The following is a 26,154-nucleotide window of genomic DNA, read 5'->3' as shown; positions in this document are numbered from 1 at the left end:
TTGGCTTTAGTTCCGATGTATCAAACCTGCTGTCCCCCACCTGCTGTCCCTGCTTTAACAATTTTGTCCCTGATATTCTCTGACTGTTTATAGCACACCATTGGTGGGGATTGAAATTCAGTCACCTGTGGGTAGGATTTGGGGAGAATATGTCGGTTAATTACTGATTGGACTTTATATATCCAAGAGTGATATCTGACTACCAGGGGAATGGGGGGTTGTTGTTTTTTTATCTTCTCTGGGTTATAGGAGCTTTTGTCTTTGTTCCTGAAGTACTCTACTCTAGCCCCGTTCCTTAAATTTAGATGACATTTCATCAAGAGTCAGCTCCCTAGAGTCCTCCTGGCTGACTATCCGATTAAACCTTTGGTATTGTGAGAAGGGGAGTGATTTTTTTGTCTCAGGGGGATGGTTACTCATGTAGTGCAACAGACTATTACAGTCTTTTGCCTTTGTATACAAGTCTGTATACAAGCCACCACTACCATTTTTGATGACCCAGGTGTCCAAGAAATTGACCTTAATATTGTCCTAATGTAACGCAAATTCTAGTTCCCTCCACACAGATTTGAGGAAATCTGTAAAGTCCCAGAGGGATCGTATGTCACCCCGCCATATGCAAAATAGGTCGTCGATAAATCTTCACCATAACATACAATATACAATGCTGTTTGTACAGCTCATTAGGATAAATGAATTTCTTCTCGAACCACGACATATAGCAATTTGTGTATCAAGAGAATGCCAAGAGTGTGCAAAGCAGTAATCAAAGCAAAAGGTGGCTACTTTGAAGAACCTAGAATATGACATATTTTCTGTTGTTTCACACTTGTTTGTTATGTATATAATTCCACATGTGTTAATTCATAGTTTTGATGCCTTCATAGTCATGAAAATAAAGAAAACTCTTTGAATGAGAAGGTGTGTCCAAACTTTTGGTCTGTACGGTATGTTGAAAGAGAAAGTAGTTTTGTTGCAACACGATGGTCAAAAAAATTTTTTTTTTCCTTGTTCCTAGGTATTATTGTCAAGTAACCAAGTAATTGCCCGTAAACCTTTATCATGGTGTATCGAAGAATTCAGACTATACACATCGAATGTGACTAGTATGCAATCATCTTCACAGTTAACCCCCATGATTTCACTCAAAAATTGGCTGGTATCCAGTAGAAGAGTAGTTGTTTTACGATTATGTACGATTATGGTGATACCAAATTTATATAATTTTTATTTTGTTTTACTACTTAAAAAAAAAAAAAAACTTTGAAAAAACTAACTTTTATTTGCTTTTGTCTATAATACTGTGTGACGACTTGTTTTTGCAGGACAAGCTGTATTTTTTTATTGGTATCATTTTGGAGTACAAACAACTTTTCAATCTCTTTTTATAAATTTTTTTGGGGCAGGTCAAGGTGACGGAAAATGGAGAATTGGGAATTTTTTTTTCCTGTTACGGCATTCCCTGCGCAGGAAAATATTTTTTTTGTTTTTTATTTTTATTCATTAGAAATCTATTGCAGTCTATGGGATTCTGACAGGCTGACTGTCAGGCTGTGCCTCAGGTATGGCTTTACAGGCAGCTCGCTATGACAGACCTGTCATAGTAACCGATCAGGATCAGTTAGTCATTGTGGCTGGGTCCCAGGTGTAATACTCAGCCGGCAAATACCGTATATGGAGCGAGATCAGGTAATGACTCTGCTCCATACACCTCTCGCGTACTATTATGTCATGGGGTGCAAAGGTGTTGCACGCTGCCTTTGCTCTCCCAGCCTCTAGACAGGAAGAGGACTGATGGTGGGGTAAGGCAAGGGCATCATGCAACATCGGACTCATCTCTCTCAGGCGCTATCTGATGCAGAGTTAAAGGGGTTGTCCGGGTTCAGAGTTGAACCCGGACATACCCTTATTTTCACCCAGGCAGCCCCCCTGAGCCTAGCATTGGAGCATCCCATGCTCCGATGCACTCCCTTGCCCTGCGCTAAATCGCGCAGTGCAAGGTCTCTTTTTTGTTTTCAATAACACACTGCCGTTTTACTGGCTAGGGCAGCGGTAAATCCCGCCCATCAGTGCCGGTGACATCACTGGGCTTCCTGGCAGCCCCATGGAGAGCCCCGGTACGTCACCGGATCTCCAAAAAATGCCTTTGCCCTGCGCAAGGGAGAGCATCGGAGCATGAACTGCTCCGATGCTCAAGTCAGGGGGGCTGCCGGGGTGAAAATGGAGGGATGTCCGGGTTCAGCTCTGAACCTGGACAACCTCTTTAAGGTCAGTTCTATGAAACTGATTATCGTTGGCACAGCAGTGACAAGCTGCTGACGTCAGTGAGTTTTTCACTACACTATGCTGCCCTTAGTGAGGACAGTGTATGGGAACAGACAGATTCTCTTTAAATATATTTGCGTCTTTGACACATTTTAAAAAACGTCTCCATCATGTCAAGTCCCGCTTTCCTGCGTAATTACATTTTTCTCCTTTCATTGTACTTACAGGTTTCCAATTCCAGTCTAGTCAATCAGATACGACTAATTTAAAGTGAAGGAAATTCTAGGTTTTGTATTTAGTAGAAACCTAAGAAGATGGAGTATGTTAAAATGAAAGGCCTTCGTGAAATGCAGGCTGTCTGCCTGGCACAAGATTGCCTCTATGCAGTGAATCATATTTATTCCTGGAGCGATGGCCTAGAATAAAATCCATTTGTAGTATGTCCATGTCAAGAATTTTTCCCGACACCAAGTTATTGCGAATCAATACTGTTGTACACTATTATACATTTTAGATTTTGTAGTATATAATATATTGTAGGCTTTTTTTTTAAGCATTCCTATCAGTAAATAAAAGTATCCTCCCGCAGCGGCTGTCAGTATTAGGTATTTCACAGTATTTTCACTCTCCTTATTTACGGAGTTGTTGGGCTGCAAATTTTTGTGGCTGAGGTGCAATACCAGACACAGCCCATGGACAAGAGTGGCAGTATTTCTGAAAAAGAATGGAATGTATTAAGCTTGTACACTGGAAATCTGTCGCATAAAAATCCAATTTTTTGACAAAATTTGTCACTTTTTTCCCCCTTCTCTGGTACACTTTTTTGTGGCTCGACTTTATTAACAACATGTGCGCTGAAAAGCTGGCACACATTACACCTGAAATCTATGCCCACTCACTTGCAGGTGTAGATTTTATTTTCTGGCGCATGTAACTTCCAAAAATGCGCTTGAATTATTACTTCTTAATTATTCTGACCTATTGTATGTCACATTGTTTTGTTATTGAGACTGGCATAAGAAACATCAGTTTTAATACATTTCCCTATAAATCTTTCTCTAATCCTGGCCACCCTGGTGGGTTTCAGTGGTCATTTTTGCTAGCTTCTGCTGATAGCTAGTTTCTCATGAAATAACAATGAAAAGGTTCTTTTTTTGTGTCGAAAATGTGTACAAAGCTCTAGGCTTTCAGAAAATGGGCTCTACTTTTCTTCTGTTAGGGTGCTTTCACATGTAGTTTTAGTGGTGTTTTTCTGCACTTTTACATTTTAATTTTTACATTTGCTGTGCTTTTTTGCAGTAAATACGCCAGATTCATATATTAGCTGAAGGTCTGTGGGGAATATGAAATGCAAGGCACACAAGTTTTTTTTGCTCCTGACATTTTTTAATTAGATGGTATTTTTGTCTTTCTTGCTTCCATAGTGCCCTGGGGCAAGGGTTCTTTGCCGTATGAATGTTTGTGAACATTTGCCCCTATTGCTACTATGCAAAGCCATCAGCACCCTACCATATTGTGATTTGAAGAGTTAACTTGCACTATGATTTATGCTGTTGGTTACACTGATACTGTGTTGGGGTACTTTCACACTAGCGTTAATCTTTTCCTGCATTGAGTTCCGTCATAGGGGCTCAATACCGGAAAATAACTGATCTGTTTTATCCTAATGCATTCTGAATGGAGAGAAATCCGTTCAGGATGCATCAGGATGTCTTCAGTTCAGTCTTTTTTACTTTTCAGGACGGAGATAATACCGCAGCATGCTGCGGTATTATCTTTGTGGTCGGGGCTAAATGTGGAAAGAACCTATCCCTCTAAGGTACGTCCCATCAGAACTAGCGGCTTGAGTTGTGCCATAACCGCTTCCGTCGAGAGTACACCTGAAAGAGGGCATACCCTATGGGAGAGTAAAAGGAAAAGGGCGGGCTGGGAGGGGAACACTGCTGCCGTCCGTCCCCTGGAGAGAGGTGCGTGCAAGATATAGGGCAGGGCGCCCCTCCCACAAATGCAGGCCAATGAATCGGCCTTAATACTTGTGGTCGGGGCTAAATGTGGAAAGAACCTATCCCTCTAAGGTACGTCCCATCAGAACTAGCGGCTTGAGTTGTGCCATAACCGCTTCCGTCGAGAGTACACCTGAAAGAGGCCAAAAACCCAGCATGAGAATACAAAGCGTGTTTATTGACAAATCATAACACCAAATTCTGAAAGGCACAATGAATCTCGCTGACAGGGTTTGGAACATATCGGCTGTAACAAGAGGAGCGCCACCGACCCAACTTACGTATGATGTGCGTAGGCACCTGATTCCTAGAAGCGGCCGAGGCTGCCCCTATCCTGAACGAATGTCCTGACACCGTGAGGGGGTCCAGCCCTAGGTTGGCCGCGAGTATACGCGTGTGCGCTGTGAATTGGGAGGTGGACAAAGCTGCTGACCCGAAGGGTAACAAGGGGGTATCAGCGCCGCGATCGGCCAGTGCCTCTGACAATTTCTGCAGGACGTGGACCGGACACCATTTGTGAGAAGTGGGGAAGAATTTGATTTGGACGGGGGGACCTGACTGGGAGGTCTTGGTCACAGGCAGGGACAAGATGAAGCCCTCCGGGCTAGGGGCCAGCTGACGGCGGGCTAGGAAGGGGCCACTAAATGACAGTGACGTGAATTCCCCCGGCCTCATGAATCCGTAAAAGGCAAGGTAGATGGCAGTTTTGAGCACTAGGCTTTGTAGAACTCCGAAGGGGCTTAGATCTAGCAGATCGGACATGCCTCGGAACACTGGGCCGGAAATGGGCTGTCTACGGGGGCTGACCCCTGGGGTACATTTCTGTAGACCCTTCAGCGTGGCCTTGACCATGTGACTGGAAAACAACGATGTTCTTCCTGGATGGGAGAGGGACAGATGGTGTTGGACCCCCGACAGGTAGGTTTTGACGGTGCTGTGCGACAGGTGCCTGTGCACATGACAGTACCCGATAAATGATAATATGAAATCAACATGGTCAAGGCCGCCTTGAGGGTGTTCCCGCTGGAATTTGCAGTACAACCGCCAGCCAGTGTTATACGCCCTGGCGGTATTAGCCGAGAGTGACCTGGCAAACAGCCCATGAGCCGCGGCTAAGAATTTGTTCAGCTGAGGATGAGTGCGGACGGATGAGGAGACGGGGTCCTCGACGTGTCGGCTTCGGGGCAAACCTGAGAAAACAAAGAGTAATTCTGCTTAGCTAGCGCGTCGACTGCTACTACCTGCGCATCATGTACGAGGGAGCCACAGAACAAGAAATTGTGTAGGAGTGACAACTGAACCAGACGTCTCATCAAGGACATGGTCAGTTGAGACCTGGATTTGCCACTGTCAAGGATAGCCACGGTGGAGGGGCTATCCGAGACAAAGACCACGGTACGGCCTGACCAAAGGTTACCCCAAACCTGCGTCGCTGCTACCACGGGATACAAGTCCCTAGCCTCCGTCGCCTGGGAAGCTCCAGCGGCCTGGCACAACTCCTCCGGCCACGCCCCATTCAGCCAATGAGAGCCAAAAATAGCAGCGAAACCAGTGCTGACCCCGCTGCTGGAGAATATGACGGGGGAGCTGTGCGAGACCGCCGGGACAAACATGGACACGCCGTTCCAATGGCTCAAGAAGTGGTCCCACATGCTCAAATCTGCTTGCGCTTGAGTGTCCAGGAATACTGGACTATCCTGAGAGGGGGCTGCTGAGAGAAGTGGTAACAACCTGGCTACAAAAGACCTACCCTGAGGGATGACGCGCATGGCAAAATTCAACATGCCTAACAAAGACTGCAGTTCTACCTTGGTGGTGACCCTACCAGTGACGAAACCGTGAATGACTGCCCGGACCCTAACCAACTTATCTTCCGGCAACCTAGCTGACATGCTCTCTGTGTCTAAAACGATGCCCAGGAAGGTGATGGTGGTCGCAGGACCATCCACTTTTTTGGGGGAAACGAGGATCCCCAACTGAGCGAAGCATGCTAACAGGCTCTGGAGATCGCGCCGCGAGCCCTGTGGAGATTCGATCAGCAAAAAATCGTCCAAGTAATGTATGACATGTTCACAACCAAACCTGTTCTCAAGGATCCAATGCAAGGCTTTCGCCAGCTGATCGAAAATCCAAGGGCTGCTACGGGACCCGAAAGTCAACTTAGTTGCGAAATAATAAAGGGAATTCCACTTGATCCCGTGCCACTGCCATAGCTCTGGCCTGATCGGCATCAACTTAAAAGCGTCGGAAATGTCCGCTTTAGACAGGATCGCCCCAGGGCCTGTGGCAAGGATGAGTGCAATAGCCTGATCGATGGAGGCGTACACCATGCTGACCTCCTCAGCTGGAATGAGCGAATTCAGACTGGGTGTAGTTAACCCATGGGGAGCTGACAGATCGAAAATCAACCTTTCTTTGTGGCTGAACTTTCCCGTGACTACCCCTATGGGGCTGACCCTCCAGCGTTCGAACGGGGAAGACGAAAAGGGGCCGATGATGTACCCTTTGTCTAACTCCAACTGGAGGAGCCTATCTATGGACCCTGGGTTGTGTGACGCAGATTGCAGGTTTCTACACTCATAGGTGTCGTCCGGTAACGCTACAAGACCTGTATGAAAACCATTACTGAAGCCTGACACAAGAAAGTCGCGAAAGGAAGCATCCTCATGTTCCTGCAAGTAAAGTTCAAGGAGGTCTACATTTACCACACTCATGTAATGTTTATCGGTTTTTAATGAGCACGCAACCTTCGGGTGGGCTCGGAAGCAGTTAACGCAAATGTGTAACAGACGGCACTGACTATAATTGCAAGTAGCGAAATTAAAGTTATTACAAATTTGTGACCTGCCTAGGTACTTGATTGGGCGGCCGAGTTTGTCTACCGTAGGATTCTGCTGGACGCCAGTCGACGGACCAGGGATAGGGGGAGAAGAATTGGACCTCGGGGCACTCGCGGCATTATGACACCATTCTCCTGTGTGATAGATAGATTGGCACGAAGAACACGCTGGGGCTTTAAGGCCAGCGAAGTGCCTGCAGAAAATTTCTGTGTCAATGTTAGCCCAGTTGGTGGTAAACTGGAACTGACAGAGCGCAGCTGCTGCCTTTGCAGAGAACGAGCAATGGTAGTCATAAAACCCGAAGCCTGCGTACTTATATCCCAATTCAGTGACCCTGAACAGATAGAGGTCCAATTCCTCTCTCCTGTCTGGCCGTACTGAACAGACGATATCTCGGTAGAGACTAAAGGCGAGTACAAACTCCGGAATTGTTAATTTCCTGCTAAGCCTGAGATCGCGCCCCTTCAGGACAACAGAGACATCGCCGCATGCAATGACCCTGTTATCTGACAGGTCACGAGTGGCAATTAGGAGGGAGGCTAGGTTCACGTCTCTGCCATCGAGGATGTCCTTCTTAATATTAGCAGGAATGAAATGGGCTGGAGTGACGTTGGGCACTGTAACAAAGTTACCTGAGGTACTAGCAACAGGAGCCGTTGCTACTGGCAACAGAGTGGCGGGTGCAGATAAGCCAGTGACCCTAGTCTCAACCGACTCCAACCTGGATTGCACCCCAGACATAGAGGAGGTGAGGCTGTTCAGCATGATATGGAGCTGCGTCAAGGAGGTCTGAACCGTGGCCATAGAGACCTCTCGATGACTAGGTCCTGCAGGGGTGGACCCCAGCAGCCTGTACAACTCCGCCTTCCGGGCAGTGGCCGGAAAAGGAATGCCTCTCTTGTTTAGTTCAGACATGAGTTTGGGCACAGTCCAATTACGCAGAGATGGAATGCTGCCGGATTCCGATTCCCTGGAACCCAAGTCTTCACCCGAAGCATCCACGATATCTGACACGTGAGACATGAGCAGACTGAAAAGCAAGCAAAACGACGGACCGTCACTAACACCGTTTGGTACAAGTTTGACTAACACCCGTGTTTAGACACCACCACCGGCACTGCAAAAACCGGCATGCAAAGGTAACTAATCCTGGTGAGCACCTGACAGCGGAGGTACGGAGAAAAAGGAGACGTGTGACAGTGAAACAAACGGCGTCAAAGAAGGAGGACCTTACCAAACCGGACACGATGCTGATGTGAGAAGAAGAACAGAAGGAATCAACCGTAGAAAATAGACCTGTTCGCATGAATTAAGCAGAATAAGTATACACATCACAAAATTTTTTTTTTTTTTTTTTGTAAAGGTGCTTGCGCCTGCGTTTAAGCGGCCCGAAGCTGGGCGACGAGACACGAAAGTCGGATTGCCACGGTGCCGTGGAGTTGGCTGAACGGCTGACGGGCCGACGCCCACCTGAAAACCCAACTAGCTATGCAGCAATCAAAAACAACAGGTGTATAAGCAAATGAGGAAATCTGCACACCATCAGACAGAGGCAATGGGAGAAACATGCCATGCAATGTGAAGGGTTTGGTGCGCCCCTGCTAGCCAGGTCTAGGGGCGCCTGTTACTGTGGGGCTACCCCCACCGACTCCTCCCCATCACACTGCACGGCATTACCCCCTACCTAACTGATAGCACGGCGGCCCGTGCCAGACTTTGACCCCCCAACAAGAAACTACCTGCATGTACCCCCTCAGTACCAGTTATCCAGCCACCATTAGCTCTAAGTGAAGTATAACTTAGGCTGAAAAAGTAATCACTGCGCACCCATGAACATGCCTCCGGCAGCCACATGTGACCTGCCACCAAAGTACTTATTAAAAAGAGCCACTGCTGAGCTGTACTAAAACCGGCCCCCCCCCCCCTTATATCCCTGCTTGCATCCTCTCGTTTATACTCTCTATTTTCACTGAAAATCCCCAAGACTCCCCTATGTATGTAGACGCTGACAATGTATGAATGAGGACGGAGTGCCGCTGTCTCCTGTACCTACGAGCCAGTCACGTGGGAGCGAGGCGTGCTGCCAGACGGCCGTTCCGGTGTGGGGATGTCCCTCTCCTACCTTAGAGAGACCGACCCCACCGACCGGACTGATCGAGACGACGTACGATGCGGCAGTAGTAACTTACCCGCCGCACGAGGAGGACCGGGACGCCGGAGTGCGGGTGGAAGCGCTGGCCGGAAGTGACGCGCTGGCCGGAAGTGACGCACTGTAGCCTGGGAAACGCTGACGGTCGGAACAGGAGCCCTGCTGAACACTGCTGCCGTCCGTCCCCTGGAGAGAGGTGCGTGCAAGATATAGGGCAGGGCGCCCCTCCCACAAATGCAGGCCAATGAATCGGCCTTAATACTCGTCCAAAATTCCGGAACACATTTTTTCCCATTGACATGCATTAATGCCGGATCTGGCCCCGAGTGTTCCAGCAAAACGGTTCCGGCATTGTGGTCTGCGCATGCTCAGGCCGCAAAAAATATGAAAAAATAAATAAATGCCGGATCCGTTTTTCCAGATGACACCGGACTGATCCGGCATTTCAATGCATTTGTCATACGGATCAGGATCCTGATCTGTCCGACAAATGCCATAAGTTTGCATGTGTTTTGACCAGCCGGACAACTGAGCCACAGACCCTGGGTCATCAGCCCTTTGGCCAGGGTACCAGCCTTCTAAGAGAGAGAGAGGGCGACTGCTAGCTCAGGCCTTTCCTCAGCAGGGAAGATTCTTCTACCAGACGGGTGACTGGAGAATCTAGCTCAGTGCCTTGCCTGTATTGTTTTGCACTTGAAGTCCTCCAGTAAAGATGCACACTGGTTTACTGCAGGCTCTCTGGACTTATTTCCCATTGTGGTACACCACACATCACCATTCTCTCTGGAGAGCAGGAACACGTGGTGAAACCTTGACAGTGTTTGGGGGAACCAGTGTAGCATTGTGGCCCCGACCGCAAACTCACACACAGCACTTCTTTTAAAAAACACGGCATGATGTAGCTCTTCTCGCTTTTTCAGGTATTTTGACACAATACGCCACAAAGATTCCTATTTGCAACATAATATGCCATAGGACTAGGAATTTTACATTACTATCAGAATGTTACACCTTGTAGCTGGTATAGTTTTTCCTCTAAACATGCATACAAACAATTGTCTAAGACTGCTCCTAAACAAGGTGCAAAAGAGGACTACACAAAATTTACAAAAAAGTAAAGCTCGTCTCTAGCATGTCCTAAATGAAGCACAATCTGTGCATGCACTTCATGTAGTTGTCACAGCAAGCATGCGTCACAAGATCTGGTGCAAATCAAGACACTTTCCAGGTACAGTGACATTGATATACCTGCCCCACTATGTGCAAAAAATGCCAGAAAAAAAAAGCCAAAAACAGCAGGTTGCAAAAAAATAAGAAAGTCAGAGCCAAATTCACATGTGTAGGACTTTCATTTTATTTAGTGATGGTAGCAGTAAATGTGATGTTGTGCCACCTGCTGAAAAACGCATAAGATGTAGACGCGCTCAAATATTACTTGATCCAATAACAAGCTGGTCACAGCCCACAGATTCCTGAATTTACAGCTGCTACAGAAATCAAAATGGAAACTACTGGTTATTCTGAAATGGAGTATTCCAGATTTTTGTCTAATAAACTAATTCAGTATATAGTGCAACAAACCAATTTAAATGCTGAACAGTTTTTTTTAGCTAAATTCTACTTAATTTAATGGAAGGCACAGCAAGTGGAAACCCACAAGCTATCCTGAAATAAAAAAAAAAGCTATTAGGCCTCTTTCACACGAGCGTGTCCGGATAAGGTCCGGATGCGTTGCGGCAAACCCGCACGAGTAGGTATGCATGTGCAGTCAGTTTTGACTGCGATTGCGTTCCGTTGTTCAGTTTTTATCGCGCGGGTGCAATGCGTTTTGCACGCGCGTGATAAAAAACTGAATGTGGTACCCAGACCCGAACTTCTTCGCAGAAGTTCAGGTTTGGGTTCAAGGTTGTGTAGATTGTATTATTTCCCCTTATAACATGGTTATAAGGGAAAATAATAGCATTCTGAATACAGAATGCATAGTACAATAGGGCTGGAGGGGTTAAAAAAAATAATAATTAACTCACCTTAATCCACTTGTTCGCGCAGCAGGCATCTCTTCTGTCTTCTTCTTTGAGGAATAGGACCTTTGATGACGTCACTACGCTCATCACATGATCCATCACCATGGTGATGGATCATGTAACGGACCATGTGATGAGCGTAGTGACGTCATCAAAGGTCCTATTCCTCAAAGAAGAAGACAGAAGAGATGCCGGATACAAGCGTTTGCATAATAGGTGCGGATCCGTCTGTGCAGATACCAGATGGATCCGCACCTAACGCAGGTGTGAAAGTAGCCTTACCTGGGCTAAAGAGAAAAAGACTAGGCTGTTGCTCAGTGGTCCAAAGTCTTGTTTTCAGATGAAAGTAAATTTTGCATTTCATTTTTGAAATGAAGGTCCCCAGAGTCTGGAGGAAGAGTGGAGAGGCACACAATCCAAGTTGCTTTAGGTCCAGTGTGAAGTTTCCATGGCCAGTGATTGTTTGAGGAGCCATATCTTCTGCTGGTGTTGCTCCACTGTTATATCAAGTCCAAAGTTAGAGCACTTGTCCACCAGGAAATTTTTGATCAAGTTCATGCGTCCCTCCACTGACAAGCTTTATGGAGATGCTGATTTTATTTTCCAGCAGGACTTCCTGCACCTGCCCACACTTAATAACCATGGTATCACTGTTCTTGATTGACCAGCAATCTCACCTCACCTAAACCCCATAGACTGGACATAGATTTCAGTAGGCCAACATTTCTGTATTAAAAATATATTTTTTAATTTTGTGAGATACTGACTTTTGGGTTTTCATTAGCTGTAAGCCATGATCATCAACATTAAATGAAATAAACGACTACATAGATCACTCTGTGTGTAATAAATCTATAATATATGGGTTTCACTTTTTGAATTCAATTACTGAACTAAATAAACTTTTTGATGATATTCTAATTTATTGAGATATACTAACTAGTGTATTGATCAGTACTCACTCTATAATGTACTCCATGCTGATTCTGAGTGAGTGAGAAACGGTCAGGAAGCAGAGTCTGCAATCTCCTTGTGTAGTTTGTAGGGATCAGATAGTCTCCACCCACAAGATCTGGGACGACTAAGGGCTGTTTCACACGAGCGAGTCCTTTGCGGGAATCGCGCTCCGTGTGCGAGTGTGATCCTCCGCTCTGGACTTGCAGGAGCGCACGGCATTATCATGATTTATAATGCTGTGTGTCTCTGCAGGGCTCTTTTTCCACAGAATCATACTGGCATAAAGCTGTCAGTATGATTCTGTAGAAATAAGGTCAAGCAGAGACACACTGCATTATAAACTCATGATAATGCTGTGCGCTCCTGCAAGTCCAGAGCAGAGGATCACACTCACACACGGAGCGCGATTCCCGCAAAGGACTCGCTTGTGTGAAGCAGCCCTAAGAATTACAGATGCAGCATGGAAAGGAGAAAACTGCTAAACATGGCAGACACGTGCCATATGATGGCCAGATAAAGTGCTATAACTCATGTATACACATGTGGCAAGTTATTTTGAAAAGTCATGTGATAGTTTAGGCAAGTTTTGTGCCTCTTCCTCTGACTGCTTTCCAAATGCCCATAAACTGCCCATTTTGCTGTAAATCTGCAGAAGCACCACCCCCCCCCCCTTCCTGGCTTCTCGGGAATGGCCCTAACCCTTTTCCGACAGTTTTCCCGGGACTGCTGTTAACCGTGTACTTATATAACTTATATAACATTACAGAATACCTTTATTTTCTGCCTAAGCATCCAGATACTTCCTCGCAACAGGCTACTTTCCAATTTGTCCTGCAGCAAATCTCACCTGTAGAAAAACGTTTCTGAGACAGTGATTCTTGGAAGTGTTCCTGAGCCCATGCACTCATTTCCAGTACAGAGTCATGCCTGTTTTAATGCCGCCCAAGGGCCCATAGATCATGAGCATCTAATATTGACCGTCAGCCTTGTCCCTTTCGCACATGGATTTCTCCAGATTCTCTGTACCCAGTGTTTCGCAGATTGGTGAACCTCAGCCGTTCTTTACTTCTAAGAGAAGCCTTCTTTGCAGCTGCCTCTTTAAAGAGGTTGTCCGGGCTTTTAATATTGATGACCTATCTTTTTAGGATAGATCTTTAATATCAGATCGGCACCCCCACCGATCAGCTGCATGAGGAAGATGGCGCGCGCAATGCGCACGTGCCGTCTCCCTTCCTCTTTGCCATAGACAGCAGTAGTGAGCAGGAAGAGAGACGGGAGACGGCACTTGCATACTGCGAGCGCCGTCTCATCATACAGCTGATCGTCGGGACTGCTGGGTATAGGACCCCAGCCGATCTGATATTGATTGATGAAAATGAAGAAACCAGCACTCGCTCAAATGCACGCTGCCCGGGAGAAGAGGCCACTCCACAATAATTAATTGAGAAAGACTCCCAGCAGCCGTGTCTTGATGCAGATAAATCACTTTATTCCATAGACGGAAATGGTCTTATAACCAGGACGCGTTTCGGCGATGTGCCTTCATCAACGGGTACATCCGAATGTGATCAGAACAAAATATATATACAAAAGGTACCGCCCGCAGGGACGGAAGGCCCATCCCATAAGGGGAGTGGCCACAAAGGAATACAGGATATCCATATAAATCAGCATGCTACAATAGCAAACAAACAAAAAGCGCTATGACCGAAAGACTATCTTACATGTTGTAGACTAATCCCATGATGGATAATTAGGTAGTTGACGTCTGAAAAATAAATAATAGATTAATTATGATCAAAAAGTAAAAAAAAATTTATACATATTACAAATGCATAACCTCATATTCCCTATTCAGGCCTCTAGGGTACAATGTATCCAACGTGTGGATCCAAAAGGCTTCTCTCCGTAGGAGAATTTTCTTGATGTCACCCCCCCCTACGTTTCAGGTTCTGGAACAGATAATTAGACCACGTAGGGGGGGGGGGGTGACATCAATTGATCTGATATTGATGACCTATCCTAAGGATAGGTCATTAATAGTAAAAGCCCAGACAACCCTTTTAACATGCTCTTTTTATACCCAGTCATAATTTCTATTTGCTCTTTTGGCTGTGTTATTGTTAGTACCACTTACTTTTCCAGCCTTTTATAGCCCCTGTCCCAACTTTTTTTGGATGCGTTACTGCCATTAAGTTCTAAATGAGTAAAAATGTTTTCATAAATGGTAAAGTGTCTCAGGATGTGTTCTATCATCCATTGTGAATACAATATGGGTCTGTGATATTTGCAAATCATTCAGATGCTGCTTTTAAAAATGTAGAAGGTTTTTCACATGGCAACCCCTTTAGGTGGTCCTCAGAACACAGGATAGCTTGAGTTTTATGTACTGGCTGAAGGGTTCATCCCCTATGCTTAGTCATGAGATCTGTTATTCTAGAATTTTCTACAAAGAGCTGTATTACGGCTCTGTTTTCTAGGAAGCTGTAATAGGGCTTCCATAGAGGTGCATCAGCTCTCTACTGTACCCCTCTGAGTATGCCTCTGATAACATACCGAGACATAAGAAAATAGTGCCACGCTCCATCGTATTCAGTAAAACCTCTGTACAAAGTCATACGGAGACTGTGCAACAGCACATGAAAGGCTTCACGAAAAGATGCTGAAAGTCAGCAGATAATAGTCTAAATCTGCCCATTTGGCCATCCAAAACCTTTAGTGTATTACTACATGGCCAGATATCACGAGCGTCCAGAAAGCTGGCACAGCTGCTCTACAAAGTATTTTTATTATGCACCTTTACTATTGCTTGGTGGTTAATGAGCCCTATAGGCAGTAAAACCTGGATGCCAGTCTGTTGTGGGCATGTGGTTTTCTGCATGTTTAATACAATATGCGACCCCTTTTCACAGCTTTATTATTCTCACTCGGACTCCTGTGTAGATGATGCTCTTTGTGTCAGATTTCCAATTGCTGAAGAGCACTTACTTCTTGTAATGCACAAAACGGTTATCACAGCGGGCAGTACACATTTTCCAGTCCAGTGGTGCAAAGAGTTTAGTTGAAACAAAAAGTGACCAGATGGATCCCTCTTAGTGTAATATTAAATTGTTTGAAAAAAATTCAACCAAGCAAACTGAAGACTGCCATTTTGTTCTGAACAAGTAAAATATTAGCAGATATGCTTGAAAAATACAAAAGAAAAGAAAATAACTGTTCCTTGCTGTAAAGGCTTGACTTGTATATCCAACCTTGAGCTCCTACCACCTGGCCAAAAGTGGACCTTAAGAGAAAACGGCAGCACCTTATCTGTCAGATCTTGGACCTAGAGCAATCACATTACAGGATCAGTTGGAATCCCCCTCTGGAAGCATAGATTGTGCTATATGTGTCCTCAACCTCTTGGTAAGCAGGACAGATGTCCTCTGCCCTTCATGGTAGGTGCAGTACCATAGCTGAAACCGCCGGTATTTGCAAGGCAAGAGGAAGGGGCCTCCATGATGACACAATCAATGCAAACCTCCTTCTTCATCTTCTCTGTTTTTGGTCTTTAGAATGGCAGACACCATTTTGAACAGTTTGTGCAGGATAGATCCCAAAAGTTTCAGATTCACTGAAAACCAAAGCTTTTTGGGAAGTTCAGAATTAATTTGATTTATGTAGAATCAATTTGCTCATAGATAGATATAGACAGACATATAGCAAGCTAGCTAGATAGATGTAACAAGAGTAGAGGGTCATCACCAGAACAACATCCTGGCCAAACAGCCAACATAGATAGATGACTCAATGGATGTATTACTTGCTTAAATATCCTGCAGTTTATGAATTTCACAGATTTTGTAGTGGGAAACATTAAAAAGATGGGTTTATAACACATCATAAATGTATTTATTTTAGGGATTGAAACATATATTTTATAGGTACTTGTGCTCAGCTGGGGCTACTGTATGATAATATACTGTATCAGTTTGACCAGAAAATAAGGACTCCATTTGTTGGTAAATCAAAAAGAACTGTCCTGTCAATAAGAAACAACACAAGATGGAAGGTAAAGTATCAGGAGTACATTTCTAGGCACAGTAACACCATGGCTCCTGGAAGTAATACTCTAAAACTGTAGTGTAAAGACCTCTTTACAAATGCCCATGTAAAGGGGCCTTTAGTATATTATCTATTTTCAATACAATGAACTTAAAAGAGTTTTTAGTATCTGATTGGTAGGGGTCCGACACCCGGGACCCCCGGAGATCAGCTGTTTTGAGAAGGCAGTGGCTCTCCTGTGAGCACTGCTGCCTTCTTACAGATTACCAAGCACAGTACCTTACACTGTATAGCAGCTGTGCTTGGTATTACAGCTCAGCCGCATTCAGTTGAATGGGGCTGAGCTGCTCCTAGGCCACATGATCAATGAACGTGTCGACACTCTCCTAGGAAAAGCAGAGAGAAGGCCATGGCGCTCACAGGAGCACCACTGCCTTCTCAAACAGCTGATCAGCGGGGTCCAGGGTGTCAGACCCCCACCAATCAGATACTGATGACCTAATACTGATAGGTCATCAGTAAAAAATAATAATCGGAAAACCACTTTAACTTGGCTCATTTCCACATCACACCCATTAGGTCAAGTTTAACAGGAAAATGAATCCTTTTTTTTTTTTAAAGGGTTATATTCATTTGAAAGAGGGCATTACCACTAACTTTCAAATACCCACTTAAATGTTTTGTATCAAGATATAAAGGTATCCCCAATCTACAGGGTGGAGGATAAGCCTCTGATGAGTTGAGCATGTGTGTTGCTACTACGTTAATTCTCTATAGAACTACAGGAGATAAGTGCAGCGCTCAGCACTTAGTACAAACCCTTTTCCGCAGACCTTATGGTGCTATAGAAAGTGCCCTGCCTTACTAACTTTAAAGGGCTTGTGCCCCTTCGGGGCTTTGGCACCCCCATCCAGGGGCAGATTGGCCATAGACCCTACAGGGAAATTTCCCAGTGGGACAATGCTCAGGGGGCCACTGAAGCCCTCTTGATGGCTGCAGGCCAGGTGCCCTCTTGAACTCAACTGTATTACTGTCCTTATGATGGTGATACAGTTGAATACTGTGGTGATGACAAAAGTGTTTTGTACTGTCCTGTAGTATTTAGTTCTGTTGGGGCGGTATTCTGCGCTGCATTACAGTATTGCAGTCCCCGCCCACTTTGGTTGTCTCCGCCTACCTGTTTTGGCCTGTCTTCTCTCAGTTTGAACCCACCTACAACATGGGGCCACTTTAAAGGGAACCTGTCACCTCTACTATGCTACCCTCACTGAGTGTTTCTAAATGTTCATTGTGTTACCCTAAACATATAAATTACACTTTTAATTTCATTTGCAGACGAATTCAATAAGTATTATGCATTTTTGTACTCCCCCCCCCCCCTTTATGCTAATTAACATAAAAGAGTCATATCTTGTGTGACCAGAGAAGAGTCATATTTTCAAGCTCTGACTCATCTCAGGTTAATTTGCATATGTATCAAATAGTTTTTTTTACACAATAAAAGCACACAGAGCTATGGGGACTGGGTATTGCGGATATGCTAGCGGCCATCTAACAACCCATGTCCTCAGCTCTATACCCAAAATCCAGATGACAGGTTCCCTTTAAGTTCCCAATCTGCCCCTGCCTCCATCTTTGCTAGAGCTGCAAAGGGAAGCATACTTACCTGCTTCCAGAGACTGGCACTCGGCTCCTTCTCTTCCTTCTGATACTTACCTGCTTCCAGTCGCTGACCCCATTGGTGACCTCACAGTTCAGATAAAAACCCGTCTGTGGGTATAGTATTGCAAAGGTGGTATAAGGAAAATCAGTAGTCACAGACTACTACCCTTAAAACGTAGCCTTTATTATGTACCATTAAAACCCCAAATAACCCAATTAATGATAATTAGAAAAGATTAAAAAAATTATAATTTTTAACTCAGCGTTCTGGGACGTAGGTAGGCAGGTATGGGCCAGATATGTTATACTATGGGCTCTAACTCTATAGCTGGTCCTATATCTCTCATGCCCTGCCTACAAACGGAATAGCCGCCCCCGATAGGGGCAATCCCGTATCAGGAACCTCCTGAGCGCCCTGGGATGGCCCTGAATATGGGATGCAGCTACCAGCTTATATATGCTGACCAAGAGAACCGTCACTACACTGATGAGTAGCTAAAAATAAGAAGAAAAGAAGACTAAACTTACCTGCCCCATATGCGTCACGTGACCATTTGACATGAAACAATGGGAGCAGGTCATCGCTTCGCTGCAGCCAGGTCAAAACCGGAAGTGTATGTCCTGGGAGCCGGGAAGAGAAGTAGCCAGGATGCAGATAAGTATGCTACCCTGCTTCCTTTCGCTGGTCTGCCAAAGGGGGGAGGTTGCCAACCTCCCTTCCTTTCCAAACATTAAACCTACTTTAGAGAGGACCTTTCACCACTCCTCACATTCCTGTTTTAATAGCTCCATGCATTCCCCATGTAATAACAATTCTGGAACATCTATTCGTATGTCTCTATTTTACATGTTTTGCACCGTGTTTGTTATGTGTTTTAGGCGCATTTTATGCCTTGTTCGTGGGGCCTGGTTTACTAAAAAAAAAGGGAAGTGACCTAGCTGGAAAAAGGAGTTGCACCAAACTTTTGATGCTACATTTTGCCACAAAGTAACCATTGCTTAGGTTGCCCAAGGCTACTTTCACACTTGCGTTTACATTTTCTGGTATTGAGATCCGGCAGAGGATCTCAATACCGAAGAAAAACGCTTCCATTTTGCCCCCATTCATTGTCAATGGGGGACAAAACAGAACTGGAGAGAACACTCCAAAATGCATTCCGTTCCGTTTGGTTGCGTTCCCATGTCGGAGAGCAAACCGCAGGTTTTCTTTCCGTCCTGGGATGCAGAGAAAAATGGATCCGGCGTGACCCACAATGCAAGTCAATGGGGATGGATCCATTTTCTTGGACACAATAGAAAACTGATCCGTCCTCCATTGATTTTCAGTGGTGTTCGTGATGCATCCATCATTGCTATGTTAAAGATAGTACAACCGGATCCGTTCATAACGGATGCAGACGGTTGTATTGTCAGTAACGTAAGCGTTTTCGCTGAACCCTGCCGGATCAGGCAAAAACGCAAGTGTGTAGGTAGCCTTACGCTAGATAAAAGTATCTAGAGATGCACCAAATGTATGATGCAGAGTGGGCCACTGTGATGAATCTGGTACATCTGTAGACTGTCTAGTTTATGTTCCTACTGTCTAAATGTTGGATAGGTTTAGTAAATCTGCCCCATTCTTTTTTTTCTTTTTCATTTTCTTGTTTTTCTTCATAGCTTTTCTCACAGCTGTAAACTAACAAGAATCTAAGCTAAAAATATTTTCCTCCTCACTTTCACCTTCATGTGTTTAAGTATTTATGGAACTGTCAGACTTCTTTAAATAGTGAATATAGTTTTGGCTGACTGCACTTTTCTGAATTTAGACTGCAGGAAAGTAATGAGGTGTGAGTGAAAGACATGGATCTTTAGCAGTTTAAACTCAGCATTTACTCTCCAGCACTCTTTGATATTCAAGATGATTGGTGGAACGACTGTCAGCATAGAAACAGGATTCATAAGTAGTATTTTCCTTCTTTCCATCGTATATATGGGTTATTCAGGTCAGATAACTTTCTCTACATGATAAATGTAATTTGCTGAAGTGAGATAACCCCTTTAATGCCGAGCACCATAAAGCAGACAGCTGCAAAGAGTAGGATCGGAGATAATTCTCATATCAGCCATTTAATCCCTTATTTGCCAAAGCCTACAGCATCTAAGAGGTTAGACGATGTGTGATGTGGTAGCAGTGTGCTACCAGCTGGGGGTCTAACAAGGCCCCCGGTCTATCATATGTGTAAGGCTTTTGGGCCCTGCCAGAGGCAAGGACTAATAGGATGCTAGTCATTATACTGTAGTGACACAAACAAATGTTTGCATGTTTAAGTCCCATAGTGGGGCTAAAAAAAAAAAAATCTGTGTTTGAAAAAAAAAAAAAAGTAATGCCTCTCAGAATGTAGAGTCACAAAATATGTTTTTAAAATGCAAAAAATAAAATACCAATGGTAAAACTAAAGTTTTTCATTCTCTATCACAGAAAATCGTAAAGTTTATGGTTCTTAGAGTGCAGTGATGAAAAAAGAAACTAAAAAATAAAATGTCTTCAAGGCCCAAACTAACTGCTAATTGTTAAGAGTCTAGTTAAGTTTAGTTGGTGGTGCTCTGAGTGGACTGGGGTCCATTTTGAGTTTCTCTACGAGGCCCTGTGATTTCTTTGTACAACTCTGGTGTAAGTAAACAGTCTTCTGTCTTTTTTCTCTGCAGGGCGTGCTTTCCAACATCTCCTCCATCACGGACCTTGGTGGGTTCGATCCTGTTTGGCTCTTCCTGGTTGTGGGAGGCGTGATGTTTATCCTAGGTTTTGCTGGCTGCATTGGAGCTCTCCGGGAAAACACTTTCCTCCTGAAATTTGTAAGTATACTTTAGTAGCACTTGATTGAACCACCATAGTAGAACAGGTCATTTTTTGGTAATTATTCCAGTAACGAACAGTAACAATACACACAGCAAACAGTAAGATATTAGCTGGGCCAAGCTGGCCCCCCTTCAATCGGCACAAACAAAAACTCCAGTGTGCTACATTTGTGCTGCAAAAGCCCTGTATGTTCTACGGATGTGCTGTGTACATTCATATCTCAGTATGCTGCATATCTATGAAGCATGGTAATACATCTAACGGCGGTCATTTACTATCAGCCGTACAAAAGTTTTTGGTGATTTATTGAAAGGTCACCAAAGGTCACCCAGCCCCCCACCACAGCCAAAAGACATGAAACCGGCTAGTTGGTTAGTGCTACGTTTGTGCCATTGGAAGCTACCTCCTTTCGTTTTCGCGTTATTAACCATTTATTGAAAGTGATGACATCACCAGCCCCCTGCAACAGCCAAAAGACACGAAAACCAGGCTGGTTGGTTAGTGCTGCATTTGTGCTATAAAAATTATCATTTGTGCTGCTTAATTTTATGAACTCCATTAACAGGGCTGAAGCATACTCTCTTTACACAGGTAGTAAGACAAGTTACTATGGACTGACATCACTTGAGGTAAGAATGATTATAGCTACAGCCAAAAAAATAAATACTAACCATCAAGAAGTAGAATAGTAAAATGTGTCAAACATTTTTATTCTACAAATCATTTTACAAACTGTAGATCATAAAGTTTTTATGAAAATCAATGACAAATGAAGAACTAATAAACCATAACATAGACATGTCATAGTGACCGTCACTATGTCGCCCAGAAGAAGGGACGTCATCATCTTAAAAATAAAAAAATATTGCTATTATCTTACAAATAAAAGCAGCACAAATATAAATTTTTACAGCACAAACCAGCACAAGCATAGCACTAACCAACCAGCCCGGTTTCATGTCTTTTGGCTGTGGTGGGGGGCTAGGTGACCTTTGGTGACCTTTCAATAAATGGTTAATAACTCGAAAACGAAAGGAGGTAGAATGTAGATTTAAATGGCACAAACCAGCACAAACGTAGCACTAACCAACCAGCCGGTTTCGTGTCTTTTGGCTGTGGTGGGGGGCTGGGTGACCTTTGGTGACCTTTCAATAAATGGTTAATAACTCGAAAACGAAAGGAGGTAGAATGTAGATTTAAATGGCACAAACCAGCACAAACGACCAGCCGGTTTCGTGTCTTTTGGCTGTGGTGGGGGGCTGGGTGACCTTTGGTGACCTTTTCATAAATGGTTAATAACTTGACAACGAAAGGAGATTTAATCGGCACAAACGTAGCACTAACCATCCAGCAAGTTTTGTGTCTTTTTGCTGTTGTAGGGGGCTGGTGATGTCATCATCTTGAAACAAACAATTGCTATTATCTTTAAAATAAAAGCAGCACAAATGTTAATTTTTGCGGCACAAAACAGCACAAAGGTAGCACTAAGAAACACACTGGAGTTTTTGTTTGTGCCGACTGAAGGAGGGTCAGCTTTGCCCAGCTTAAGACATTCAGTGTTTTCCAACAGTCTTGGAGTCCTCCCTGCGCTGCCAGAGAATGCGCCTAATTTATGACGAGTCACTGGCAGTTCGCGTGCATGGTGTAAAAACTCAGCTTACGACTTTTCTTATGCCAAAAACTTTTGTACGGCTGATAGTAAATGACCGCCGTTAGATGTATTACCATGCTTCATAGATATGCAGCATACTGAGATATGAATGTACACAGCACATCCGTAGAACATACAGGGCTTGATGGGACATCACACGTGCGATTTGGTCACATAGGAAAAATGGGTCAGGAGAGTCCAAATTGAAAAAAAAGTATAGTCAAGATGTACATGAGGTAAGCAAATACATGTGCATATCTGTTAAAAACCATAATAATCCTGGGAAACCCCTTTAAGGAACCATATCTTTGTTGTTTTTGCTTGCGTTTCCCACCATAGTTTTTCTGTGTCAAAATGGACACATCTTATGGACAAGATGTTATTTCCAATTGTCAATGTATTCATCCATTTCCAGGAGCAACATCATAGGACGGACACAAATCAGACTCCTAAGAGATGTTCCAGAATTGTTATTTCATGGGGAATACAAGTAGTTACTAAAGCAGTCATGTCAGGAGAGCTGGAGGTTCCTTTTTGAAGGGACATGTCCATCAAAACTATCAACCAAAAGGAGAATATTCTACAATGGTTTTCTGAATTAGCATTTTTTAAGTCCCTCCATGTCTTTACCTTCTACTGTTTCAGAACTTTTACCATGGCAGAGAGTCTCTGTTAACACTTTTTGTCACACCAGGATGGAGTGAGGAGTGGTTACTCAATTAGAGCACCAAGCCTCCCCTATGTTATCCCAGTAGAGTGGCTGGGAGGGTTTCTCACATTATACTAATCAATGCACTTCTTTTCTGTTTGCCTCTTTATCTAGTCCTTTCAGAGACCAATGTCATACTGTCACCCCAATTCTACGCCTACCATTACAATGAGCATTACCTTGCAGACAAACCCTTCCCTGTACAGGAGAGTCATAAATTCACATTCCTTTTCTCACCCATTGAGAACTTTTGTCTCTTTAAGGTGCTGGTCACATCTCGTTTTTGCTGTACGTCAAGTGGATACGTTTGTATACAGAAAAAAAACGTAGACACGTATGGCTTGACGTACCCATAGATTATAATTGGGCAAACCTAGTTTAAAAGTTCATACTATTGACTCAGTTTGTCATTGTTTATGTTTCTGTCCTTTTTTTTTGCAGGACAGAATAACGTACGCTTTTCTGTCCTGCAAAAAATTTATAGAAAGGTATCCTTTTTTTTTTTACATAACAGTGAATGGGAGACGGATGTAAAGTAATACAATATGTTTCCATCCATTAAACATATCCATTTTTTTCAGATAATGCCATCAAATCTTCAAATCTTTATTTTAAAAAAAAAGAAAGGTTTCACAAAAAATCGGACACAAACATATTGAAATGTATGCATATCTGTCAAATGTATACGTTAAAAAAAAAGCATAGATAAGGCCACTTTCACACTAGCGTTTTAGTTTTCCAGTATTGAGTTCCGTCATAGGGGCTCAATACCGGAAAAAAACACTTCAGTTTTGTCTCCATTCATTGTCAATGGGGCCAAGATGCTCCAAAACGCATTCCGTTCCGTTTAGTTGCGTTCCCATACCGGAGAGCAAACCGCAGCATGTTGTAGTTTGCTTTCTGTCCTAGGATGCAGAGCAAGACGGATCCGGCATTACCCCCAATGCAAGTCAATTGGGACGGATCCATTTTCTCTGACACAAACTGCCAAAATAGAAAACGGATCAGTCCCCCATTTACTTTCAATGGAGTTAATGACGGATCTGTCTTGGCTATGTTAAAGATAATACAACCGGATCCGTTCATAACGGATGCAGATGGTTGTATTATCAGTAACGGAAGCGTTTTTGCTGAGCCCTGCCGGATCCAGAAACGCTAGTGTGAAAGTATCTGCCGGGCGTACAGCGAGAGATGTGAACAGCACCTAAGATTACTTCTACAGAAGGACAGAATTTAATATTTATTTTTCAATGGTTTACCACAGTTAAAATTCTAACAAAAAATCTTTAGTAAGAATAATAGGGCTGATCTATTGTAGAGGGGGCTTTTCTACACTGGGCTTGAGGATGTGTTTAATTTAGGTGCATAACTGGGTGCCTACAGTGAAACCTACGCCATCTTCATTAATCATTTACACCAGAAAGCGTCTTTTCGGAAAGATTGTGATGAAGAAGCACCAGTCGCAACAAAATTTTGTGGTTTGTGACTTTTTTCTACCCCAGTTTCATACAAAATTGAGTTTAAAAAGTATCTCTTCTGATGGAAGTGTCTCTGTTTGCCACAGAGTTGTTATAAATGCCTGCAAGTTAAATACAATTCTGAAATACAAAGTTCTCAGATCCATGAATTTTCTGCCAATTTCCAAGGGTCCTATCACAGCTCACCAACATAGCTTGAAGTGCAGGTCGTCAAAAATGATCTTACAATGCTGAACGACTGGTTTGCACATCTTAGGGGGGCTTCACATCACGTTTTTACCATCCATTTAACATATACATTGGGGAAAAAAAGGATACAACAGCATAGCACGCCACGCTTTTCTATCCTGTAGAGTCCGGTAAAAAACGTATGCGATAACCAAGCCACCTGTGCAGAAGTGGCTGTGTCCGTGTAAGCAATGACTTGCAAGGACTGCGTCCGTCCCCTTCCCCATCCACAATTTTAGACCGGATGCGCAGCCATCTGCATATTTCAGCATAGTAAATGACCCCCAAAGTGTTTAAAAGTGTGACATTGAGTGTTCACTTTGCATAGAAATCATATGCAGTGTATCAAAATGTGATCCCATGTAACTTGAAGAGAAACAGGCTAGTGGAAGCCATAGGTCAGATCTAGTGACATTAAAGAAGGCACACAGATGGCTGTCTACAGTTATGGAGCTGGAATCATCCATAGTAAAATGATATGGCAGCCTGAGAAAGCATTCTGTAGCTTGGCAGGACTACAGAAGTCAGTGCTATGCATTACCCAGTGCACTGTGCTGCACACGACGTGTTAGGATGAATGGATATGAGGTCTCTGCCAATACCAGCCCAGTGGCCTTATATCAGACACTGCTGTCATAGTGCAATGGATATGAGGTCTCTGCCAATACCAGCCCAGTGGCCTTATATCAGACACTGCTGTCATAGTGCAATGAATATGAGGTCTCTGCCAATACCAGCCCAGTGGCCTTATATCAGACACTGCTGTCATAGTGCAATGGATATGAGGTCTCTGCCAATACCAGCCCAGTGGCCTTATATCAGACACTGCTGTCATAGTGCAATGGATATGATGTCTCTGCCAATACCAGCCCAGTGGCCTTATATCAGACACTGCTGTCATAGTGCAATGAATATGATGTCTCTGCCAATACCAGCCCAGTGGCCTTATATCAGACACTGCTGTCATAGTGCAATGGATATGAGGTCTCTGCCAATACCAGCCCAGTGGCCTTATATCAGACACTGCTGTCATAGTGCAATGGATATGAGGTCTCTGCCAATACCAGCCCAGTGGCCTTATATCAGACACTGCTGTCATAGTGCAATGGATATGAGGTATCTGCCAATACCAGCCTAGTGGCCTTATATCAGACACTGCTGTCATAGTGCAATGGATATGATGTCTCTGCCAATACCAGCCCAGTGGCCTTATATCAGACACTGCTGTCATAGTGCAATGGATATGAGGTCTCTGCCAATACCAGCCCAGTGGCCTTATATCAGACACTGCTGTCATAGTGCAATGGA

At 44.1% G+C, this 26,154-nt stretch overlaps 1 protein-coding gene across 1 annotated transcript in view; it reads left to right on the top strand.

The window, feature by feature from the left end:
- Positions 1–26,154, top strand: part of TSPAN5 (tetraspanin 5) — a 176,268-nt gene that overhangs the window by 95,709 nt on the left and 54,405 nt on the right. Inside the window, exon 3 of the mRNA XM_040418180.1 lies at positions 20,630–20,776. Coding sequence (XP_040274114.1) covers positions 20,630–20,776 — 147 coding nt within the window. The remainder of the gene's footprint in view (positions 1–20,629; positions 20,777–26,154) is intronic.

This window comes from Bufo bufo, chromosome 2 (genome assembly GCF_905171765.1).
Source record: "Bufo bufo chromosome 2, aBufBuf1.1, whole genome shotgun sequence".
NCBI classification, from domain to species: Eukaryota; Metazoa; Chordata; class Amphibia; order Anura; family Bufonidae; genus Bufo; species Bufo bufo.
This window is presented reverse-complemented; position numbering and strand designations above follow the sequence as displayed.